The sequence below is a fragment of the Drosophila erecta genome, unplaced genomic scaffold, assembly GCF_003286155.1.
Source record: "Drosophila erecta strain 14021-0224.00,06,07 unplaced genomic scaffold, DereRS2 tig00000294-arrow-arrow-pilon, whole genome shotgun sequence".
Classification (NCBI taxonomy): Eukaryota; Metazoa; Arthropoda; class Insecta; order Diptera; family Drosophilidae; genus Drosophila; species Drosophila erecta.
Genome location: NW_020825218.1, coordinates 1,088,159 through 1,115,328, shown reverse-complemented (window position 1 = coordinate 1,115,328; position 27,170 = coordinate 1,088,159). Strand labels below are relative to the sequence as shown.

The window sequence follows — 27,170 nt, the reverse complement described above, 5'->3', positions numbered from 1 at the left end:
TACTTCTAGGACATAGCTTATGCAGATTTGTCCTAAATATAGGGCTAGCTGTTCTTAATTATAGGGACCTTTTTTCATTTATTTAGGGTAGGCTGACTTTTCCTGCCTTAGGTTAAGGTGCACTTTTCTAAAATCAAAGCATATTTTTTAAAAATTTAGAAAAAATGTTCCTAAACAGAGGGTAATTCGAAAGGGTAATTGATGGTATTCGAAATATTTTTTTTTATATATTTTTATTATATTTAATTTATAAATAAATATATATTACAATAAATATTTAATAATAGGGTTTACTTAAAAATAAAACTTAGGCTTAATAATTATTCTATTATTATTATTTAGTATTATAAATATTGGTGTTATTGTTGGGGGACAAGAGATGTCAAGATGTAACCACGACTGACTGCTGCAAAAGATCTTTCAAAAGATCCTCCATGTCTTTTGTAATGTAATTGTCGTCCCAAATAGTAACGCACTAGAAAATTCCCGAACGAAAATTAGGAAATACAAAATTTGCATTGCGCTCTTTGGTATTCAGGACGTAGATGAAAACAGCTATTCTGAGAAGTTCCATCTGTACCCGTGCATTAAGAAAAGAAAATTACCCTACATGAATATTTGTACGCGTTGATGGAAACAGCAAATCCAGTAAACCTAGACAAAAAAAGCTTAATAGCGTATTTCGCAAAGGCAAGCTAAATTATGTTTTACCATTTTAAGACGTTTGAGGGACTAAAGGTGCAAATATATGACAGTCCGCGGCACATACAAGGTATCCTATAACTAACGAAGGATTATAAATGCTTACATTGGGGACACCCAGGTCATCGTGCTGCACAGCGCACGGTCGAAGTAAAACATGAGAGCTATGCTAGTACTGTTCACTTGGAGAACCCAGCGATAAAACCAAAAGAAAGCTTACAACTTCTGGCCAGGAACTGAAAGTAATAGGGTGTTCAAATCTTCAATTCAAAGGTCTCGTCGACACAGACGCAGATCTATGCTTGATTCGCAGGAACATTTTCCTTAAACTAGGCAAAATCGAGGTCAAGAATTTGATTGAAAAGTATACTACCAAACACCGTAGTCTTTCTTCTCTTTCTTCTTTCTTTCTCTTTCTTCTTCCAGCGACATACGTTTTTCATGTTTCTTATAATATTTTCGTTTGGCGGCTTGCAAATTAAACAAAGAGTAGGAAAATGATTTGACGTACGGTAAGAGTGCCTCAATAAAAGGGTGAAATTCATCCTATGTAATGTATTACATGAATAATAATTATAAGTTATCAAATAAAAAAAATTTACAATTTAGATATTCTATGTATATACAATAAAAATACGTTATTAAATCATTCCAACAGGTATGCATATTTTTATAGTAAAATGAAATCGAATGAATTAAAATGAAATTTAGTACCATAAAAAGATAAATATAATCAAGGGAAATATAGTAGAGTTTTTTTTGTATACAATTATATATATTTCATGTGCTTATAATATATATTTCGTGTAAAGTAAAGAAATGTCAGCGAAAGACTTTTTATAGAAAAAGAAGAGAGAATGCTAAAGTCGGGTTCTTCGACTATTAGACTACTCGTTTTCGTATATGAAGCTAGTGAGAGTGCTAACGGTTTTTTGGATATCGATAGAAACTAGAAAGACAAATGATAAAATGGAAACAAATCAACAGATGTTTCAAAAAGTGTGGACGTGGCATTTTTGGATGGTTTGTGGGCATTAGAATGGGTGTGGGAAAAAATGTTGGCATACCGATAGAAATTTGAATCTGCATGACTATACTCAACTTTCTAGCTTTTGTAGTTCCTGTGATCGAGGCGTTTATACAGACACCCCTGTCCGTCTGTATGATCCTGATGAAGAATTTGCTAAATTTATATATTCTAAACGCTTCTTTATAATTTATGTTAAATTTCTTTCAACAAATCTAGTATTTCCTTTTAGTCTAGGAGTAACGGATATCAAAATTTAATACAGCTTAAAGTATCAAGTAATTTATTTATAGGCAATAATTCACCATTTCCACAAAACATGTACATTATTTTTCGGAAAATGGTTCCCCTCTAATATTACAAGAATAGGGTCGATGATGCGTATTACAACTCAATTGATTACTCTTTTTATCTTGCAGTACCAATCATCACCAAACACTTCGTATACAAGTTAACACGGTTAATGAGTAAATTTAAGTCGGTATAAGTTCAGGGTCGCTACCCTAGTATTTTATATGCAGATTCAGCATAAAAGCCTTAGGGGCCGTGCCTGGTTCCCAACGGTTTCCCAGTATTGGGAGATATGCAGTTTTTGCTAGTGTCAGCACTTTGCTGGACGAGCGGTCGGCTTACCGGCCGCGAATAGCTAGAGTAAAATAGAATAAGTTCAGTTTGATTTCAATTATAATAAAGAGCACACGCTCAAGAATCCTACTCCAGCGAAGGCTGCATATTTTATATTGGTTGGCTAGCCTTAAGGGCAGTCAATAACGGATAAAGTTCTCCCAACATATACTAAACCTATACCAAGCTGCGCAACGAAACGTTGCACATCACGAGCAGAGAAGATCTCCGCTCCCCTCCCCGATCGAGAGGCCGACCAAGTCGGGCTGACGTCATCACCCCTTCCCGTGGGACTGAGGCGTGGGACAACCCAGGGAAATAACTAAAACATAATTTACACAACATATGTATAAAAATTTGTAAATGACTCCTATAGTGATCCTGATCAAAAATATATATAGGGTCAATAGGGTCAAACACGCTTATTTCTACTTGTTAGACATGTGTTAACGAATCTAGTTTAGCCCTAGTAAAAGGTATATGTAAATACGTGCAAGGATAGTAGTGTGACAGTTGTTGAATTTTTATATATTATTTTACACCAAACAATTTTAAACGGAGAATAATCATGCTTTCTAATCACTTTCAAACAACCTCGTCAAAAGCTATTTTCACATTGATTTCGAGGAAACAGAAGGAGCGGAAAATATGTGGTATTACAAGAATCAAATCAAAATGAACAACGCAAAAAAGTAATATTGTTTTACAGCCCACGTATTAGTACATAGAAAAGTAAATTAATTATATTTATTAGATGCTGTGGAGTTTTACTACTATTTGCATTGCTAACGAGTTGAGAAAATAAAATAGGCAATCCCACATATTGTCTGCAGGGTCTATTTGGCCGAGTTGGTAAGTTGATAGGCTAGGCTCATATTTGAGGGCGAAAAGACTCAATATTGACTGCCCATGGCCATGGGCTTACGGGTTTATGTCAAACGTTATGAATTGCCGAAACATATCACAGTGCACTGTCCACTGCAGTGGACGGCAATACGCAATGAGACAGTACGAGTATATAAGCCCGCAGAATGGCAAATCTTCTACGATAGTAGGATCAAACAAATCTTGATTGAAATTTTAAATTTTAATAGGTGAACTGTAATTGCGTTGTTGATGAGTAATGGTGTTGGTTAGAATGAATTTAAAGTGCATTTCTTACATTTTTTTTATATAAATTGAAGGATAAACGCAAGTAACATATTAGGTATAATATAATAATTTGTATATAAACCATTTATAAGCTATATAGGTTTTTTAATAAATTAGATTCCAAGGAATAACAATAGCATTCCTTACATAGGCCAATTAAGTAATTAATTTTTAATTAAATATTATGTAATGAAATATTAATTACTTTAAATTAATATATTTTAAATCCATGCGTATAGCATGATCCGTCTAAAATTTATATTCTTTATATTTACCTAGTATAAAGATGTTGGAAAAAAATAAAATATAATGTCAATGTTATATAGAATTAAGATAAACATTAAGAAAGGGAACAACTTTGTATTCTGTAAAAAGGGAGAGCTAAAAAACATTGAAATCGAGATCGACTGTCTTATGACAAGCGATATGGAACATCCATTTTCAAAGCGTCACCGACGACAATTCTTTAAATGGCAAAATGTGTTTTCCATCACTATATTAAATGACACAATTATTATTTTAAACTAACTTTTAACTCCAGAAATAAAGAAGGTCTGATAATAAAAAAAATGAGATTATTCCTATAACGGGAAATCTACATAAACAAATTTAAGCATATTTTTTATCCTGATCAACAAACTCAATATGCATACCTGAGAAAAAATTATTAAAATCCGATTATTTGGGTCTTGTAATTCTTGAAAGTAAAATGTAAAATATACATATACGAACGCATAAGTTAGTAATCTATAAATTATTGCACATTTAATCTTATCTATCTTAATAAATAATTTACCGACTGTGTTTGGTTTAAGCAACACCACCAAGTTATTTTTCGTAAAAACTTTAAAAGGTAAGGTACGGCGCTTTACCTGCCCCGATGATGATGTTTGCAAATAAGAAGAAACGTCCGTCTCGACCATACAGCCTCTTAAAGTTTCTGGTATAAACATACCTCAGGTATTGTAATTTTCATTGAATCGTTTATTGCATTGTTTCCATCGAAAGCAGTCTAAAGAGAATTAAAAATTTGATTAAATTAAGGAAGAACAAGATAGAATGCTATAGTCGAGGTTCCGACCATCAGATACCTGTTAATCAGCTAGTGGACGTAAAAGTTTTATGCTCTCTGGAATCTGCATGCCTAATCTCAATGTTCATATGGACAGACGGGAGTACAGACGGACATGGCCAGATCGACTCGGCTATTAATCCTGATCTCAGAATATACAAGGTGCGTTCCAAAGTAAACAGGACTTTTTGAATCTAGCAACCTCTAGTGGCGCAATCTACATGTTGATGCTTTAGAATCTGACACCTTTAATGACTTCCAGACAAATTTCATGACATTTCATATATTGGAACCGAAGATATGGCGCGTTAAGTGTTAGTACGTTAAATTAAACATTAAACAAATAAACATACATTAAATTTTGTTTTAAAATTGGTAAAACTTTTACTGAAACGTTTCAATTAATGAAACAAGTTTATGGCGATGATTGCCTATCCCGTTGCAGAGTGCACGAGCGTTTTTAACGTTTTCAAGTTGTCAAGTCGTGAGGATATAAATGACGATGAACATGTGGGCCTACCAAAATCCGTGATCACCGAAAATTCCATAGAGACTGTGCCTGAATTCGTAAAAAATAAAAGCCGAAATCATCATTGAAATTAAATAAACTGGCAACCCACTATTTGGATCGCTTATCTCTTGATATTTTTTAAATATTATAACGTCTTTAAAAAATAAGTAAAATCGAATGGAGATATCATATCCAGCCTTTGACTTTTTTATGTTACAATGATATGAAATCTAAAATCAATTTGTATTTATGATTGGATCTGTATTTAAATCTATAAAAAGTGTTCAAGGTGCTAAGATTTCGAAATACGAGCTAAGAGAAAAAATCCGAAATGGGGATAATAATCTGAATTCCAAATAATTGTACCCACATTTCCGGTAAAGAAATATTTTAATACTAATTTAAAGAAAACAAAAGAGATCGTTATAGTAGCGAACAAGAACTTTAAAATTGTTGTTAGCAAGTCAGTAATAAAATAATTAAATTTTAAAAAATGCAAAACTGTTCGTAAGTGTAGTTATGATGGGAGAGTGGCTAAAATATTTTTGGTATTCCAAAAGAAAAAGCAAGACTAATAATAAAACGAAAAAATATCAGGCGTTAGAGTGGGTGTGCCAATATTCTGAAATATTCTTGCGCAGCGTAGGCGTCACAAGAGTTTCTAATCTTAATTTTTCTTTCCACATTTCTTTGACTTCTAAAATCAACCTCTCCGTTGTATTAATAGTTTTACTTTTTCTTTTATTGAGCTTAGATCATGACACATAGTCACGATTCGAATACTCATCTATATAACGTCCAGTCCCTGAAATAAGTTCCTAAATGAATTAAACAGTAGTCACTCCAAACGTAATCAAAAACTTACAGTCTTCCATTAATATAACTTGGGTATTATCCATGTCTGTACTAGATACAGAAAGTGGAATTACATTATGCTCCTCTTCGTTCCATCTAGTCCTGGTACTTGAACGTGATACTCCAGACATTGTAGAAATAGAGCCGTTTTCCCAAACGATCGGATAGAGAGACGACAAACATTGCATTATCGTCTCGACTAGTGATCCGGAGTAGAAATAGATTTAGTTTGAAAAAGGGTCGGAAGCTGTTCGTTCAATACGTTATTCGTGTTTTAGGAATAGTGTGGAATGGACAGTTTTTTTTTTCTACAAGCTTAGCGCAAACTTTCTAGCTGATATTATACATTTTCCCAAACGATCGGATAGAGAGACGTACAAACATTGCATTATCGTCTCGACTAGTGATCCGGAGTATAAATAGATTTAGTTTTAAAAAGGGTCGGAAGCTGTTCGTTCAATACGTTATTCGTGTTTTAGGAATAGTGTGGAATGGACAGTTTTTTTTTTCTACAAGCTTAGCGCAAACTTTCTAGCTGATATTATACATTTTCCCAAACGATCGGATAGAGAGACGTACAAACATTGCATTATCGTCTCGACTAGTGATCCGGAGTAGAAATAGATTTAGTTTGAAAAAGGGTCGGAAGCTGTTCGTTCAATACGTTATTCGTGTTTTAGGAAATCTAAATTTCCCTTTTCCCAAATTAAAACTTTTTTCCTATTGCTCGCGTGGACATACGCAAATCTTATTTACAATTCGTACTTACCGATGTAGGCTGCGAATGAAAGTGATTAAAATATTCTCTATTATTTGACGAGGGATACATTTGCGTTGTAATTCTGCTTATGTTTGAGCCAGCTGATAGCAGCTTACATCTTCCAGGATCCAAATAAGATTGGGGACTCGCTAAGGCCGGTGCGTGAAATTGCGGTTGAAGAGATGTAGTTCCTGTCATTTCGTGGTGTGAAACAACATCTGTGTTATTGGGGCTATTGCTGTTGTTTAGGTTACTTGCAAGTCTAATATTATCCGTTTGCAAGCTATTTTTCGCTATACAACTATGGTTGTTCAAGCTAGAAGATTGGGCTGTCAGCGCTAAAGATGGAGGTGGAGATTGGACTAGGGTTAGATCACTGCTACTGCGAATTATAGCTACAGCTTTTCTTTAAATATATAATTACTCCATGGGCAATTTCTTGTTTTAATTAATTTTTTTTTGGTTTTGATCGGACTTCCTGCGAGATAAATAGTAGGGGTAAGTAGTAAGCGATCTTTTAACACAAACCATATATAAATATGCTTGTTAGAAATTTATCATCCAACATAATATGGAATTAACAATTCAAAATAATTATTCATATCTAACCAAAAAGTACCGTAGCTCTCCTGCTATGACGTAATAATTAATAAAATTCGGACTTATATTTTAACTAAAGAAGACATAGAAAACATAAATAGAACTGTCTAGTGAAACCGATCAATAATCCATATGATCGTATCGCATTCATTTTATGCCCTTTTAAACGATATTAAATTATTTTAATAAATTGTTATTACAATCAAAATTATTTAAATTGCGTAACATGTTTTTTTTACTTCTGAACTTGCTATGCTTTCTTGCTCAACAATTTGGTAAATTTGGAGTAAAAATGAAAAAGCTACATAATTCCTCACCTGTGCTTACCAATCAAAAATGTAATCCAAATCTTTATATAATTTATTTGCTTTATTCGATAAAATATTTCTTTATTATTACCAAGTCTCCGTTTGTGAACAGTCTATTAAAGTTGTGTGTATATATTGATATTTTAATACAATATTATATTTTTTTATTATAAGCACTTTCGTTTTACCCTAAATTACAAAAAGCATTAGCGTAATAATTATATTCACAGCCAAATCTTATAAATAGTTATATATATTTCATATGTTTTCCATCAACCTAACATTATTATTGTACTAACATTTTTAATTTGTATTTGTTTTTTTCTGGAACTCACAATTGCAATGCAGCGACACATTCGTAAATTTTTATATTTTTCTTATGCTGTTAAAAATATTTTGGGAGAAGTAAATTTAGCCCATTCAGAAGCTTTTAAGTTTAAGGTTTAAGTTTTGTGAAATAGATGCCCACTCAATTTGACCAATTGAGTGGAGCTTGCAAAGATCTATTTCAAATTTATAATTACATATATTGCTTTACTTGGATTATTAGGGCTTTTAGTTTTGAATACTATGATAAAATCTCAGGCACTTATTATACCGGCTTTCTTTCATTCTCTTTAATTTCAACTTGCATAACAAAATCAAATTTTTAATATTTTTATTAACCGGACATTATATTAACGACCGGACTCAAACACGACTATTCTCTAAAATTTGTCTTCTTCACTTAATGTATAAAATAAACGACGTCTGGGTGTCCTGTGCTACTATTGTCATAATATTAGTTGCCTTATATAAGTTACTTTCTCAATAGTTAATTTAACTTAAGCCTTATGTAACATATTGCTTTAATATTCCATTTACTATTAAACGATTTATAAATATTTATTTGATAATATGCAGTACATATGCCTCAAATATGAATTGAGACTTTGGTTGCTTTATTTTTAAATTTTAATAATATTTTGATGGCAACGTTGTTACTATGCTCTTAGAGTAGTTAAGAGGATTTTATAGATCACAATAACATGGATTCTTAAAAAAAAATATTAGACGAATTGAAAAAGCCATAAAGCAATAATATATTTAATACTGTTTTATAGTCTGACTGTAATAGCCTGGGAATTTCAATACGTGTCTATTATTTTTTGTACTTGAACTGAAACAATATTATATATTTCTAAAATTATAATTATTATATTATATAAATTATATATATAATAAATATTAGGAAAGTAGTAGGAGAATTATCTTTGCTACAAAATGTATAGCGCTGTATATTTCAATTAATTCCATTTCGGCCTCTGGATTCCAAAAATTCCCTTTTAAACTGGCAACCCACTATTTGGATCGCTTATCTCTTGATATTTTTTAAATATTATAACGTCTTTAAAAAATAAGTAAAATCGAATTGAGATATCATATCCAGCCTCTGACTCTTTTATGTTACAATGATATGAAATCTAAAATCAATTTGTATTTATGTTTGGATCTGTATTTAAGGGTTTGTTAAATCTATAAAAAGTGTTCAAGGCCTCGAAATACGAGCTAAGAGAAAAAATGCGAAATGGGGATAATAATCTGAATTCCAAATAATTGTACCCACATTTCCGGTAAAGAAATATTTTAATACTAATTTAAAGAAAACAAGAGTTCGTTATAGTAGCGAACAAGAACTTTAAAATTGTTGTTAGCAAGTCAGTAAAATTTTAAAAAATGCAAAACTGTTCGTAAGTGTAGTCATGAGGGGAGAGTGGCTAAAATATTTTTGGTATTCCAAAAGAAATAGCAAGACTAATAATAAAACGAAAAAATATCAAAACATTATTCAAAACAGTAGGCGTGGCATCTTCAGGGGCTTGTAGGCGTTAGAGTGGGTGTGCCAACATTTTGAAATATTCTTGCGCAGCGTAGGCGTCACAAGAGTTTCTAGTCTTAATATTTCTTTCTACATTTCTTTGACTTCTAAAATCAACCTCTCCGTTGTATTAATAGTTTCTGCTTCTTTATGGGCTTATATATATTCTTTTTACCAGGCTACTTATACAGACATAACTGGGGTCCTTTTACTTTGATTTAAATACAACGCTTTTTATATTCTTAAACTAACATTATTCCCTTATTATAAATTTTAAACTTATAAGCAATAGAATTTTATGTGTTTATTTAAGGTACTCTTCTTAATTACTGATTTTCTAGTCAACATTTTGGCATGCCCAAGCCGAAGAGTTTAATGACTTTTCTTTTATTGAGCTTAGATCATGAAACATAGTCACGATTCGAATACTCATCTATATAACGTCCAGTCGCTGAAATAAGTTCCTAAATGAATTAAACAGTAGTCACTCCAAACGTAATCAAAAACTTACAGTCTTCCATTAATATAACTTGGGTATTATCCATGTTTGTACTAGATACAGATGTTGGAATTACATTATGCTCCTCTTCGTTCCATCTAGTCCTGGTACTTGAACGTGATACAGCCATTGGAGCTGAGTAAAGTGTTAAGTCTGTTGGACTTATAACTCCAGACATTGTAGAAATAGAGCCGGCATATCCCAAAAGCTTAAAATTCATGTCACATATTTGTCAATAACAACTTACATTTAATATTTATAAATTCGGAAATAGGGATGAGCATTAATTGTACATTAATTGTTTAAAACTTTCTGTCATTATAGGCGTTCAAAATGTAATTTCCTAAATACTTCCAAACTCATAGGGTAATTCGATTTTTTTTTTCTACAAGCTTAGCGCAAACTTTCTAGCTGATATTATACATTTTCCCAAACGATCGGATAGAGAGACGTACAAACATTGCATTATCGTCTCGACTAGTGATCCGGAGTAGAAATAGATTTAATAGAAATAGAAAAAGGGTCGGAAGCTTTTCGTTCAATACGTTACTCGTGTTTTAGGAAATCTAAATTTCCCTTTGCCCCAATTAAAACTTTTTTCCTATTGACATACGCAAATCTTATTTACAATTCGTACTTACCGATGTAGGCTGCGAATGAAAGTGATTAAAATATTCTCTATTATTTGACGAGGGATACATTTGCGTTGTAATTCTGCTTATGTTTGAGCCAGCTGATAGCAGCTTACATCTTCCAGGATCCAAATAAGATTGGGGACTCGCTAAGGCCGGTGCGTGAGATTGCGGTTGAGGAGATCTAGTTCCTGTCATTTCGTGGTGTGAAACAACATCTGTGTTATTGGGGCTATTGCTGTTGTCTAGGTTACTTGCAAGTCTAATATTATCCGTTTGCAAGCTATTTTTCGCTATACAACTATGGTTGTTCAAGCTAGAAGATTGGGCTGTCAGCGCTAAAGATGGAGGTGGAGATTGGACTAGGGTTAGATCACTGCTACTGCGAATTATAGCTACAGGTCGAGCCATTGGAGGCAGCATCGGCGGAAGCATTGTACTGTGATAATGAGTTGACGGTGAATTTGTCAATTTTGCAGTTCGCAGCTGTTGATGAATTTGAAAATGCGGTGAATGTCCTTGTGGGAGTGTATGTTGAAATGAATGGGTTTCAGCTGATCCTGTTATAGTAGTCGTATGACTAGTGTCTTGACAAACATAGGTGACAAAGTCCGAAATATCTTGAGGCTCCGTTGAATATTTATCGGAGCCAGCACGATTTTCTTCCTCAACGGAAGCTGGTTGAGATGGTCTTGTATTATTATGCTGGGGGTAATATAAGGTATTAGTCGGACTGGTGGAATTCGAATGTAACAAGGAGCAACTATGTTGTGGTAAAGCTGAAATGTAAACATTTTAAAATCCTATTTTTTATTAAAACGTGTTTAATACTTTTACGGTACCTTGGGGCAGTGTCCGACTATTTAAGGACGTATAGCGATGCAAGGAAATGGATGAGTCCGTGGAAGTTTTTGGATCTTCAATTGAGTTTTCAGTAGCTCTTACGATCAAAGAAAAACTACTTATGCCATTATCTGATGCAGTGCTTGTAATCGGCGGTGGGCTGCTTTGATCGATTTTGTTGGAATCATGGGCATCGCCGTTTGTGCCTTCTGTGCGTTGCAATGGACTCTGCGATAATTGTGTAATTCTCTGATCTATAAAATCAACTATACGAAGATCTCATGAAAATTTTAAAAACAATCTTATAAGCGTATCTACGTACTGCTGTATCCAAGTGGAATCGGATTAGCCACAATTGACCCAGATTGAACCAGACTCTGGGCAGCAGATATTGAAGGTTCAGAGTTAATTTGATATGTATTACACTCATAGGTAGCTCCAACGTTCTCCCTCTTTATAAGGTTAGAGCTAAGACTTATATCATTTGATTCATCTAAAATTAGATCTAATAAAATTCCATTACAAAATATTTTTTTCCCTCACAATTTATGTGCAGACTATGTAAAATGACCATTCAAAATACTTAAATTTTATTTTCAAAATCAATTTGCTTATGACTAAGAGACCCACTTTACTTTATTATTTTCCCATGGTGTTCAAACCGGATTAAGACCACTGGTGAAGAATTGTTGTCTATAACGATTTTAAAAATACGCTTCTAAATCCCATTAATGGTAATTTCCTTGACCAGCCATCTTAATATGTGCACATTCTTCCACAAATTGTTAATTTCTCAATCAATGTTTGCTTCTAAGACGACATTCATGTGTCTGACAAAAATACCCACTTCAGAATATAGATTTTCTATGATGTTGATAGTTTTAAAATATTTTTGCTGGTTAAGCATGGATTATTTCTGGCCGAATTTAAATTTTGTGTCATAGTGCAGAAATAAATTTGAGCAAAATATAAAGCGTTTAAAAAATATAAAAAATTTGCATTTAAGCTAAACTAACCCTTAAAAAAATGTATGTAACTTGTAATTAAGTATTCTGCAGAACTAAAAAATTATTGATAGGTCCTGAGAGTGGCTACCTGCTACTTCAACCCGCTACTATGCAGTTAAACAACATTTAAAGACTTTTACCAAGAAACGTTGGAATACACTTTTAATCAATATTACGGTAGACATAAAGGAGCATAAATGTTACAAAGTTAACTTGCATTTTTTGTTTACCGCTTTTCGAAGAATAATAGCTAAAAGGCTGTTTTTCGGACCCAATGTAAAATGTAAATTCTTAAACTTTCAGATCTCGCGTAGTTCCAATTAGTTGTACGAGTTTTTAACTGAGACTTAGCAGCAACTTAATAGTTCGAAACTAACATGTATATACAAATCTTTAAAAACGAACATGATAATTTCGAACTACATATGTATATACTACTTTTTTTTTGTGTGCCCGTGTGAATTCATACATATATATTGAACATATATTAAAACCTTTAGTCTACTATAACGTAATTTCTTGTTTCTAAGCCACAAGGTTAAAACCATTTATCTTCGTAAATATGCGTGGCCGAAAGCATTTTCAATTCACTTTAAAAATATATTACCTTTATAACATATAGCTTAGTATTGAAGCTACATTGTAAGTATAAATATGTGATTATTTACATAGTCTGTTGAAATAGTTTATATGAAAATAACTAGTACCTTTGGATAAGGTCCACAGTTCTTGAGAAGAAAATACTCCAGTTGCTAAAATAATATCATTACAAACTACACCATTATATGGATTTTGTCTAACGACATCATTTTTCATGTCAGCGACCTCATCTTTTCGGTTTGGATCATTACTTCGATTATAAATAGTTAAATTTGGCGATCTTACGCCCGGATTAGTCGAAAAAGTCGTATTTGTATTATTAACTGAATTATGAGTATTTATAAAGTTGGCCAAATACAAGTCCAATTCTCGAACAGAAACGTTTATATGGTACGGATTTACACATAATCCTGGATGTAAGCATTCCGGATTTTTTTCTAACCGCTCACCATCTGTGCTTTCTAATGGAATCGCCTTGAAGAGTATAACCATGACCAAATCAAGCCGCCATACTTTGTCAGCCTGTCTTAAGCAGTCTATTCGTCTCATTTTTCCTTTTTGATCGGGGTTCGAGAGAACACAAATTGATTTTCTTTTTCCGATTATAGATTGAACAAAATCCTCTCGACTTTCTTGTGTAATGTCTTTTCTGAGTTTTCCAAGAAGACGGGAAGCCCACTTTTGCTTCACCTCAGTCTTTTCATTCTAAAAAAAATATTTAGTTGTATACTTTTGTAAAAATTGTTTAAATTAATACCTGGAGTTCATCTTTACAATGTCTTTCTTCTTCCAGAGACATACGTTTTTCATGTTTCTTATAATATTTTCGTTTGGCGGCTTGCAAATTAAACCAAGAGTAGGAAAATGATTTGACGTACGGTAAGAGTGCCTCAATAAAAGGGTGAAATTCATCCTATATGTAAAAGAGGCATTAAATTAGTAACTGATCTTAATTAATTTCAGATTTCTAAGTGCATACAACTTAATGTAATACGTGTATGTGTTTTAAATATAAGCTAAATCAGGATTTAAGAACCATAGAATAGAGACTTAAAATCCCTAATTAACGCTTGCTGTATTAAGTTTTTAATACTTGACAAGACCAGAAAAGATAAAATTTATCTTTATGTAGTTAGAGGGCTTAATTCGTCTAGAAGTATATAATTGTTCGTGCAAACAATAAATGGTTAACAAAATATCGACTAAAATGTATTATATGAAAAATAAGTATAAGTTATCAAATAAAAAAAATTTACACTTTAGATATTCTATGTATATACAATAAAAATACGTTATTAAATCATTCCAACAGGTATGCATATTTTCATAGTAAAATGAATTCGAATGAATTAAAATGAAATTTAGTACCATAAAAAGAAATATTATCAAAGGAAATATATTAGAGTATTTTTTTGTATACAATTATATATATTTCATGTGCTTATAATATATATTTCGTGTAAAGTAAAGAAATGTCAGCGAAACACTTTTTTATAGAAAAAGAAGAAAGAATGCTAAAGTCGGGTTCTTCGACTATTAGACTACTCGTTTTCGTATATGATGCTAGTGAGAGTGCTAACGTTTTTTTGGATATCAATAGAAACTATAAAGGCAAATGATAATATGGAAACAAATCAACAGATGTTTAAAAAAAAGTGAGGACTTGTCATTTTTGGGTTGTTTGTGGGCGTTAGAATGGGTGTAGGAAAAAATGGCATACCGATAGACATTTGAATCTGCATGACTATACTCAACTTTCTAGTTTTTGTAGTTCCTAAAATAGAGGCGTTTATACAGACACCCCTGTCCGTCTGGCCAGATTGACTCGGCTAGTGATCCTGATCAAGAATTTGCTAAATTTATATAGTCTAAACGCTTCTTTATAATTTATGTTAAATTACTTTCAACAAATCTAGTATATCCTTTTACTCTAGGAGCAAGGGGTATCAAAACTTAATACAGCTTAAAGTATCAAGTAATTTATTTATAGGCAATAATTCACCATTTCCACAAAACATGTACATTATTTTTCGGAAAATGGTTCCCCTCTAATATTACAAGAATAGGGTCGATGACGCGTATTACAAATCAATTGATTGCTCTTTTTATCTTGCAGTACCAATCATCACCAAACACTTCGTATACACAACATATGTATAAAAATTTGTAAATGACTCCTATAGTGATCCGGATCAAAAATATATGTATAGTCTATAGGGTCAAACACGCTTTATTCTACCTGTTAGACACGTGTTAACGAATCTAGTTTACCCCTAGTAAAAGGTATATGTAAATACGTGCAAGGATAGTAGTGTGACAGTTGTTGAATTTTTATATATTATTTTACACCAAACAATTTTAAACGGAGAATAATCATGCCTTCTAATCACTTTCAAACAACCTCATCAAAAGCTATTTTCACATTGATTTCGAGGAAACAGAAGGAGCGGAAAATATGTGGTATTACTAGAATCAACAAATACAAAATGAACAACGCAAAAAAGTAATATTGTTTTACAGCCCATGTTGGACGGGAGGCGGTATTAGTACATAGAAAAGTAAATTAATTATATTTATTAGATGCTGTGGATTTTTACTACTATTTGCATTGCTAACGAGTTGAGAAAATAAAATAGGCAATCCCACATATTGTCTGCAGGGTCCATTTGGCCGAGTTGGTAAGTTGATAGGCTCATATTTGAGGGCGAAAAGACTCAATATTTATTGCCCATGGCCATGGGCTTACGGGGTTTGTGCAAAATGTTTATGTCAAACGTTATGAATTGCCGAAACACATCACAGTGCACTCTCCACTGCAGTGGACGGCAATACGCAATGAGACACTACGAGTAAATCTTCTACGATAGTAGAATCAAACAAATCTTGATTGAAATTTTAAATTTTAATAGGTGAACTGTAATTGCGTTGTTGATGAGTAATGGTGTTGGTTAGAATGAATTTAAAGTGCATTTCTTACATTTTTTTTATATAAATTGAAGGATAAACGCAAGTAACATATTAGGTATAATATAATAATTTGTATATACACCATTTATAAGCTATATAGGTTTTTTAATAAATTAGATTCAAAGGAATAACAATAAAATTCCTCACATAGGCCAATTAAGTAATTAATTTTTAATTAAATATTATGTTATGAAATATTAATTACTTTAAATTAATATATTTTAAATCCATGCGTATAGCATGATCCGTCTAAAATTTATATTCTTTATATTTACCTAGTATAAAGATGTTGGAAAAAAAATAAAATATAATGTCAATGTTATATTGAATTAAAATAAACATTAATATATTTTATTTAAGAAATGGAACAACTTTGTATTCTGCAAAAAGGGAGAGCTAAAAAACTTTGAAATCGAGATCGACTGTCTTATGACAAGCGATATGGAACATCCATTTTCAAAGCGACACCGACGACAATTCTCTAAATGGCAAAATGTGCTTTCCATCACTATATTAAATGACACACTTATTATTTTAAACTAACTTTTAACTCCAGAAATAAAGAAGGTCTGATAATAAAAACCATGAGATTATTCCTATAACGGGAAATCTACATAAACAAATTTAAGCATATTTTTTATCCTGATCAACAAACTCAATATGCATACCTGAGATAAAATTAGTAAAATCCGATTATTTGGGTCATGTAATTCTTGAAAGTAAAATGTAAAATATACATATACGAACGCATAAGTTAGTAATCTATAAATTATTGCACTTTTAATCTTATCTATCTTAATAAATAATTTACCGACTGTTTGGTTTAAGCAACACTACCAAGTTATTTTTCGTAAAAACTTTAAAAGGTAAGGTACGGCTCTTTACCTGCCCCGATGATGATGTTTGCAAATAAGAAGAAACGTCCGTCTCGACCATACAGCCTCTTAAAGTTTCTGGTATAAACATACCTCAGGTATTGTAATTTTCATTGAATCGTTTATTGCATTGTTTCCATCGAAAGCAGTCTAAAGTGAATTAAAAATTTAATTGAATTAAGGAAGAACAAGATAGAATGCTATAGTCGAGGTTCCGACCATCAGATACCTGTTAATCAGCTAGTGGACGTGAAAGTTTTATGCGGTTGATGGGCGTTAGAGTGATAGTAACAACATAATTTAACAAACTTGGGCTGCGTCTGTGTCTCTTGAATCTGCATGCCTAATCTCAATGTTCATACGGACAGACGGGAGGACAGACGGACATGGCCAGATCGACTCGGCTATTGATCCTGATCAAGAATATACAAGGTGCGTTCCAAAGTAAACAGGACTTTTTGAATCTAGCGTCCTCTAGTGGCGCAATCTATATGTTGATGCTTTAGAATCTGACACCTTTAATGACTTCCAGACAAATTGCATGACATTTCATCTATTGGAACCGAAGATATGGCGCTTTAAGTGTTAGTACGTTTTTGTCATCGGTGAGCTTCGAACAAAGAGCCAACATTAAATTTTGTTTTAATATTGGTAAAACTTTTACTGAAACTTTTCAATTAATGAAACAAGTTTATGGCGATGATTGCCTATCCCGTTGCAGAGTGCATGACCGTTTTCAACGTTTTCAAAGTGGTCGTGAGGATATAAATGACGATGAGCATGTGGGCCTACCAAAATCCGTGATCACCGAAAATTCCATAGAAACTGTGCGTGAATTCGTAAAAAATAAGCCGATATCATCATTGAAATTAAATAAACTAAATAAATTAAATAAAAATTGATCTGAACATCGATTTATCGCATTTTGACCAAACATTAGGGCTTACAAAAAGTGTTTGCACAGTATGTTCCGCACAAATTGACTGATGACCAAAAATTGCTCTGAATTCAATATTCGAAGGACATCATTAAAGAGGCAAAAAAAAAGAACCGAACTTCCTTTACAAGATTGTGACGTGATGATACGTGGTATTTTCAATATGATCCCGTAATGAAACGCCAGAGTGCTGAATGGAGTTTTGAAGCGTTTGGTGCGCCGTATTCAACGTATTCGGCCCGAATATCGGGAAGATGGCGTTTGTTGCACGATAATGCGCCGTCTCATCGATCGACGCTTGTGGCCAAATATTTGACCAAAAATCTCATGCATTTGCCGATGAAAGGAAAGCGTTATGCAGACGTGGAGACAATTTAAAAAGCTTGCACCTGGCTAAAATTCGATAGGAGACTATTTTGAATAAAATTAATTGATTTTGCCGATAATTTTTCCGATTGTCGTTCGGAAAATATAAGCCACCGTACTAATTTTCACTCGCAAGTGAAAACTACAGATATTCAATAAAATAAAAAAATTCAATAAAAAATAAAATTTTGTCTCTATATTTATGTCCAGTTTACTTTGCAACGCACCTTATCTATACTTTTTATAAACGGAAACGCTTACTTCTGCCTGTTACATACATTTCAACAATTCTAGTACATTCTCTAAATATTCTCAGCAACATTTTTTGAAAATATTCGCGTGACAGTTTTGGGCACCTTATGGGAAACTTGCTATGCTACTTCACTACTACTACGCCTACTCTACCTCTACTTCTCTAGAATTTGAATGCCTATCTCCACTTTGTAGCTGCTACATTTCTATAGATCTCGACGATCATACGGATACTGCCAGGTAGAGTCGCCTAGTGATCTTTATTAAAACTAAACATATGTATATACATTATCAAGAAAAAAAAAACATTTCGTAAAGAGTGATGATTGCATCTTCGACTCTTGTGACGAAAAAATTATTTTATTTTGCACGCTGCCATACAAAATGCTGTTTAACGGGGAAAAAATTTTAGTATTTTAAAATAACGCTTTTTGCAAACAGACAAGCAGCCCGACAAAAATTTTAATTTTGATAAATTCCCAAGATCTTAGGAATACCTATTGAACGGTTCATCGGTTTTTGGTAATATTACGCGTCAACAGCGTCATACGCCACAATTGTTAAATTGTTTTTTTTTACTTTATCCCGCCTTTCCTCCTGAACCATACAGTTTTTGGTATTATTTGTTGCTTTACTTTTCGATACGTGTATCACTCGCTATGATCGGACAACTGCGGCGGCATTTTTTTGCGTATGTATAGTTTTCATTTAATTTTAAGTCATGGATAAAAATTGCTTATATTTGTTTGTTATTGTCGTTCGTAAAATATAAACCACTGTACTTATTTTCACTCACAAGTGAAAACTACAGATATTCAATAAACGTTTCTATTAGTAACTTGATCAAAAGCGTTTACGTTCACTTCGTGTAATCTCAAATAAGATTAATTTAATTCAGTAATTTTGTTTTTTTGTAAACCAATGTAATTTTTAAAATCGTAGACTACAAAAATTACGTGTTTATAGATAGATTGTGTAGATAGTTTTATCCATTAATGTTAGACTAAAGTATATTATAGATTCGTTGAAAAGCATGTAACGTAGGAAGACCTTTGACCTTGTAAAGTATATAGATTGTTATTTAAGATATGTCAAGAACATTTTGGTCACGTCCACTCTAACGCCCACAAATTAAAAAACCCTGTAAAAACAGCTAGAGATTAATGGTCAAGTAATTAATCGATCCGCCGTTACGGATCGCTTTCCAACTTACAACAGTTGATCTAACTTAAGGTCCCATAACTCAGTAACGGATATCTGATAGTCGAGTAATTCGACTATTATTGTAGGGACAATCCACAAATAGTTGCGGAGAAATACAACATAAAAATTAAACTTTCGGCTGTCTACGTAGACTAATGTACAGAGATTAAAAAGAAGTCATTCGCTAAACTACAAACTCTAGTTTTTTCTAAAAGTCAACTCTGAAATAACCCGTTTATTTTTTTCCTTATTTTATGAGGGTCTTTGACTTTACATATATAGTTAAAGCAACTGTAAGACCTCACCGTTTTCAGTTATGTGGAAGGCACAATCTCATATTTTTTGTGAACACTTACATGTACATATAAAAAGGAAATTCGTAGCACACTGAACAATAACTGAGTAGCTGTGTTATGCAAAACTTGTGCTTATAGACTAAATTTAAAATGGGCAAATCACAGATGACTGCGTGGATTTTTGTTCTCGTCAACTGTTATTCTCTTTGAGAGACATATGTGCATGAATCCAAATTAATCAACAAATACATAAGCGAACTAAAGGGCCGGAGCGAACCAAACGTTCTAAAAATGGATACTAGTGCTCTCAGAAACTGGAACTAAATGAGAGAGCTCATTGAAATTCGAAATGCGCATGTGACACGCAACTACAGTAATATTTCAACGTGCCAGAATCATCTACTTATCGGTAATATTAATTAACATAACTTAAAGAACTCTAAAGTTTATTTTAAAAACAGGATAGAATGCTATAGTCGAGTTCCCCGACTATCAAATACCTGTTACTCAGCTAGTGGAAGTGCAAACGAGAAATTTCAAAATTATTTAAAAAATGATGTGGAATATCGGTAGAAATTGGGGAAAAATAATAAAATGAAAAAAAGAGCTTTGTGCGGTTTGTGTGCGTTAGAGTGGTCGTGGTAAAAATTATTTTGGCAAATTTATAGAAATTTACAAGATATATAAGAAAGTAAAAAAAAAATATCACATTTTTTAAAAATGTGGGCCTGACAGTTTTAGGCGATTTGTGGGCGTTGGAGTGTGCGTTGACTAACTTTTTTTTGGCAAATCTATAAAAATTTACAAAATATATTAAAAAAATTAAAAAATAACATACAATTTTTTAAAAGTGTGGCCGTGAGTATATATATTATTAGTGGGACATTTTGGTGACAAACTTGCGCTGCGTCTATATGGAAGCTTAAAGTCTCTGGAATTTTAATCTCAACATTCTAGCTTTTGTAGTTCCAGAGATCGAAGCATTTATACGAAAATACGAATAGACGTAAAAAATTAGCTAAGAAAGATTATTAGGGGAATATTGGTGTTATTAAGGTAAAGAAAATCTGCTTTAGAGGTGTATTTCCTAAAATGCCTGAATGTTGTTACTCCTGATTCCAGATTAGGCATTGAAGTCGCCGCCTATAACTTATAATCCTCTTGAATGTGAAGTAATCGAAATATGCAATATAACTCTTAAAACGTGGCTTACATACAAAGTAATAATTTGCTAAACAACACACTGTTTCGTCTAGTATTTGGAAAAGCGAGTGGTGTCTACTATTTGACTACATTCTACTTAAATTTCCTTACTTATTTGCAAATGAATTGTATTGTCCAAAAATATTATAAAACTAATGCCACAAAAAAAAACAATTATTTTAAGCTTTCTGATGAGTATTGATATACAACACTTTTCCGTAAAAGCGACTTTTTCCAATTTTTATAATTTATATGTTATGAGGACTTAGGTACTCCACACAAAGATGGGCTGCCTGAAGCCAGTTCCGCAACAAATCAGGGCTTAGTAACTGCTGTGCGGAAAGCAAGAGATTTTGAAAAATAAATCTTTGGAGAGAGGGTTTGCAGAAAGAGAATTCGGTATAGAATGGCGATTTCGATAAAGCAACGGTACAAGGTTGAACTCTAGAATGCACGAACGGTAAAAGTGGGGACATTGGATCTGGAAAGCACAGACGCCGAGGATTAACGGTTCAAGGAGGCCTATTAAACAGGCTCGACCTGGACGCCCTTCTACAACACTAATCGAGATCAGACTCTGGCCTTGACCCGGCGAGTCCGATAGTGCGAACGCAATCTTAGCATAAACCCATGTCCGTGTCAGGATTGTGGTGAAGTCGTAGATGAGTGTTTCAGGGATGGCGTGGCGTAAACCTATCGGGAGCCCGGAGCATTCATGATTGTCCCAGCAGAACATACAGAAGCAGAACGAGTACGTGTTGGAACAGTTACCTCAAGAAAGAGAATACCCTGCCTGACCACCACCGATATCCGATTACAAAAACGGCGGCTAGGTTGACGGTTGGAAGGTATAGCGGGATCAGTGCGCGAGGTATACGTTAATACTACCATTGCTGGGGTGGAACCTCCCCACGAAATTCCAGCTTGGAACAAACTCAACGGGTGGCTTGAGAAAAAGTGGTCGGCCCCAATGGAACAATCCACCATTCTGAACGGTGGCACTTTCTCAACATGTCATCAGCCCCGTACATAGCGGAACCCCATATAGCGGAGCTACGAACAATGGACACAAGGAATTGATAATCTTTATTCTCAGCTTCCCGCAACCGACTTCAAGAGGTAAGTGTTTCTGTGGGTGTATGATTTCAAAAGCACAGTAAGATTTAACCACAAGCCATGAGTAAAGAAGAAAAATAAGCGTTCAGAATCCAAACGCTGCCGGTTCAGATGCATTTGCTAGCCTTTATGCAATGCAGTTCGATTTGATGGAAAGATGAACCCAGATCGAGCGTAACCTAAGAAAAGACAGTCCTAGCAGAAAAACAAAAGCGTATTTTCTTCAACACCTCCGATCACTAGATGATTTATCAAATCAATTTAATCGGAATCATCAATAAATAGTGGCTCTTCTTTGTCCGCAACAATATGAGTATTTTTCGACAAGCCTACGCAATCAGTTTGATGAAGAATATAGCAGAATTTATGGCAAGAAACATAAGACGAGAAAATTCCAACACAAAAATTTAACAATGCATCATTGCACCAGCGTCCAGCTCAAACATAAACGATTGACTTCTAGATTAACTTCTTTCATCTTATCAACGAAAACCATTCTCTAGCCAACATTCAGAAATTTCATTTTCTGAAACAATCATTGATTGAAGGATGCGATCATGATCTGGGTCACATGGCTTTGACTTAATTTGGGTACACTGTTGCTGGGATGTCGTGGTCAAACGCTACAACAATCAATTCATGCACACTATGGCGCCACTCTTAATAAAATAAACATCGACTGCGATTACTGGTTGGTGCACCATTATAAAGAAAGCTTCCAAGTATTACAACACAAGTATGGAAGCACTCTCTATGAAGCTCTCTCAAGACTCCTACCTTTGGCATATTTGAGAAATTCCTGCTTGAACGTCTAGTCAGCATCGAGTTAATCGAAAGTCGAAACCAACCAAAGACTTCTCGGTCGCCCATTATCACACCTCCACAATAATGGGTACTCAATAAATCGAACAGCAGCTCTTCTTACTGAAACCACATTTTTCGTTTGATCGCCGAAAGCAGCACCGCACGGTTCTCTGCCAAAGAAACCACATTCTTTGTCGAAGTTTAGATTTTTTGCAAAGGACCTTGAGTTGATCGCATCAAGGCATGCCTTAACGGTCTCAGCACGGCCCCGCTCTCTGCTATTGCAGCAGCTCTTGTAATTGGTTCCAATGCGGCCTTCCAATCCAATGCGGTTCCAATCAGCTTTTCCTCCAAGTCCTTCCCTAGTTCAACGCAGGAGGAGTTATCCAAGCAAGACATGCACTCCCTAAGACCAATAAACTCATCTCTCTGTCACCAGTTAGGATGAAGAGATCCTAGGGGTTTGCAACTCACCACTCAACAACGTCCTCAATCACTCATCATCCTTCGCAAATTACACTTGTCCACGTATTTGGTCATAAAAACGCTCAGTTGAATAATCTCACACAAGCAATCACTCGACAACAGTTTTGGATTGTAAATGTTTGTTGAATGTTGATTGTTAAATGTACTCTGTTTTAAGCATCGTCCCACTCTGTTAAAACGAAGCCACTTTGGTTAATTACACTTTATCAATTGAAGTCAAAGCATTTACATAGCTATTACATTAAATTTTACATTATAGCATTTACATTATTTATACATAGCAGTATTCATTTGTCTAAAGCTATCCATTTAGAGCTGGTTACCTGTCACATTTACAGCGACTGCGGTACCAATTTCATCGGTGCAGATAAGTCTGTACAACTTTACAAATAAACTCGCGGAGCTAAACTGGTCTAGCTCTTCCCTTTCTAATTTCTTTATCAGTGTTCTTTATCAACAACGCAACACTTTTCGCTCATCCTTAACTCCTGACGATTCGGTACAGTCACAACATCTTTGTGTGTAAACAAATTTGTACTTTTTAAGGTGTTAGATCCAAACCAATAATATAAGAAAGTTTGTTTTAAAAATTGTAAGTGGGAATGTACATTTTTAAAACGTCACTTCTGAAATCATTTGTTCTTTTTAATTTTCTGAGTACTCTCGGAAAATTCCAGCGGTTCTCCAAGTGACAGTCTTTATAATGCTCCAGACCTGCAGCTCCAACGTAAGATCTAAAAGTTCTTAATGTTCCGGGGGATGCGCTAGGGCTTGTCACGAAGCGACGAAAAATTATAAGCAACAACATTAAATTTCTGAAAAAAGTCAACTCAATACATCTTTATATAGTTATCAAATCTCTGTAAAGCAGAAGTGTTAATCTCTGTTAACATATTGTATATAAATGTAAATAATTTGTAGATAATATAGGTAAAATTAGGTAAATAAAAATTAAATATTAGGTAAATAATAAAATCGGTCCGAAAGCCCATCTGTTATGTCTGATATAGTTCTGTAGCCTAAGTTTATAACTATACTATAAAAATTCTATAGTCGACTTCCCCGACTATCAGATACCCGTTACTCAGCTAGTTGAAGTGCGACCGAGAAATTTAAACGATCTGGAATATCGGCAAAAATTGGGAAAACAAATTTTGTCAAACATTTGAAATCGATTCCTTCTACTGTAACAGGTATAATTTAACAGGATCAATGTATCTAGGGGAGGTAAGTTAATTAATATAAGTCTACTTGAATAAGAAGGTAAAATAAGGTTTTTATACCAGTTTTGGAGCAAAAAGTAAAAATTTGTTAATCGATTCAATGCGATCCAAGGGAACTGCATAATTCGGACATCAGACAGTTAATCCATGCACAAGAACCGGACGGACAAGCGAAGTGTAGAAAGTGTATCACGGCCCCATTTTTCACAGCTGTCTAGATCAGATTGTAAATCTGAATGGCATGAAATGTCCTTTTACTTCAGGCATAATTTAACATCATCTGCGTACATATGTAAGTAAACGAGAATGTCTTATAAGGGATAGTAACAATTGGGAGTAGCATTTTCAAAAAGCTTAGAGATAATAATTGTAAATCTCTATAATTCTTGCATCAAATTTGATACATTTTAATGGAGAGAAATCACAAACGACTCCTTTCATATATGGGGGAACTGTGAAGTTTCTAGAAATAAAGTAAACAGTGTTAAAAGAGGCTTGCGGACAGAATCTAATCACACAGCCAGGAAAAACTGGGCAAATAGATCGGCTATTGCCAGATCCGATGTTTCCGTAGTATGTTTCTTTCGAAAAACATCGAGGAAGAGTAGGAAGTAGCAATGATTCGTTGAAGAAGTGGTTCTGTGTTTAGTATTAATTAAATTATAAAACTGCGGTTTAAATATTTATTATAACATAAAAGATAGGCTTGGTATCCTTAAATTACATATGTATAATGTCTGTATAAAGTTATCTATAAAGTCTGGACTTTACTATCCTTAGGTGTGTCAACTCTTTATTCAACCGAGCAGATTTGTTACACAAAATCAATATTTTAATTATGGGCGTTGGAGATGGAGTGCCCAAAGTGTTTGTGATAAACACATTATCAATTGAAATTGGCAAGATAAATAATAGAATAGAAATAAAATGAAACAAACTTTGACAGCTTTGGGCGGTTTTTCGACGTTAGAGTGGGCGTGGCCACAATATTGTTGGCAAAAATTTCAAGAAAACAATGGAATTAACAAAAAATCTAAGCAATTTTCCAACCGTAGGCGTGGCAATGGCGTGGGGTTTTTTTAATGGTATTCTTACCTTAATTGAGCTTTTTTAAATTAACCTGAATAATTCATATGTTCCAACGATGTATGTATCATTTTGATAATTTAGATTATCTAAACATTTTAAGATTTCCGATTCAATTCAACATAAGGTTTTGTAGTTTTGCGAAAGTTGGAGAATCGATGTATACTTTCATTCAACTACAATTATACTTAAAGTAAATTTGCTTTTGCTTGTTTTTAATGCTTTATTTGCTGCTATGAATAAATTATTTTAATAATATTTTAACAGGTATATAACAAATATGTAATTTCAAGGTGGGTTGTATTTTCGATTTTTCGTTTTTTAAACTCAGTTTTAGTTATCAATTATGTATATAATTTTTAATTCTTTCTTCTCTCTTACTGTCTCATAATTTATTTTCTCGCAGTTGACGCTTATTACGGCAATGGTTGGCTAATTTTTTAAAGGTACTTTTAAAAATGGTTTATTACTGGTTTATTGTGCTAATGCAATCTTTCTCTATGCAAGTAACCTACATGTCTATCATACGACACCGTATGCGATTAAAGAATTTTTAATTATAATATTGAACTTTTTACTCATTTTTTTTTTATTTAAAACAGTGTAACAATGTTTTTCCTTGATTTTTGTTGAACTATTTAATGTTACAATTTAACAATTCAATCGTATTATATACATTTTCATAAATTAAATGAAATTTTCTTTTTTTTTTTAATTTTGACAGATGTCTATCTTGCAAATATATATCGATAGACATATGCAACTTTCTTATCGCTTAAATGTATTACCTAACACCGGTACCGTTCCCGATTTTTAAAATGCCAAGATCGCATTCAAAAACATTCAACTTTATTTAAATTTATTAAATGCTTTTTTTTATTAAGAAATAAATTTTTTTGAAAAATCGGATAATGACAAACTGATTCCTTAATTTAAAGCAAATACAACATATACAATTTGTTTAAATATTTGAAAAAATAATCACACACAAATATTTACGTAACGCTTCTTAAAAGCATTAATGGAAATTTTCACTTGTTGTAGATTTTATTAGGATTGAAATAAGAAAACGAGATTGTTTAAGAAATTACAATATACCATGCATATAATTCTCCGGAAAATAAATTTAAAATTATTTGAATGTACTCAAAAATTGCACTTGGTCATGTTTTTGAATGGTTTGCCCTTATCACCCTTTATGCTTCAATAAAATTAAGTGATGGAAAAGAGTATTTTTGAACTTTAAGGACTTTTCCATCGAAAAGTGGTACTTCTTTGTGCAACAGTGTTTTAACAGGATTTTTTG

The 27,170-nt window shown here is 33.2% G+C and overlaps 1 protein-coding gene across 2 annotated transcripts; it reads right to left on the bottom strand.

Moving 5' to 3' along the window:
• Window positions 1–9,758: 9,758 nt before the first annotated feature.
• Window positions 9,759–20,252, bottom strand: LOC6555821 (nuclear factor 1 X-type). Of its 2 annotated transcripts, none has more exons than XM_001982702.3 (9): window positions 20,007–20,252; window positions 16,903–17,042; window positions 13,808–13,963; window positions 13,158–13,755; window positions 11,766–11,948; window positions 11,443–11,709; window positions 10,610–11,379; window positions 9,981–10,176; window positions 9,759–9,920 (listed from the first exon to the last, which is right to left on the bottom strand). In XM_001982702.3, exons 2-9 carry the CDS (start codon window positions 16,981–16,983, stop codon window positions 9,871–9,873), a joined length of 2,301 nt encoding a protein of 766 aa, XP_001982738.1. In that variant the 5' UTR covers window positions 16,984–17,042; window positions 20,007–20,252; the 3' UTR covers window positions 9,759–9,870. The 2 variants fall into 2 exon arrangements, with proteins under 2 accessions (XP_001982738.1, XP_015008710.1); XM_015153224.2 differs by having other exon boundaries at window positions 11,443–11,697.
• Between the last annotated feature and the right edge of the window lie 6,918 nt (window positions 20,253–27,170).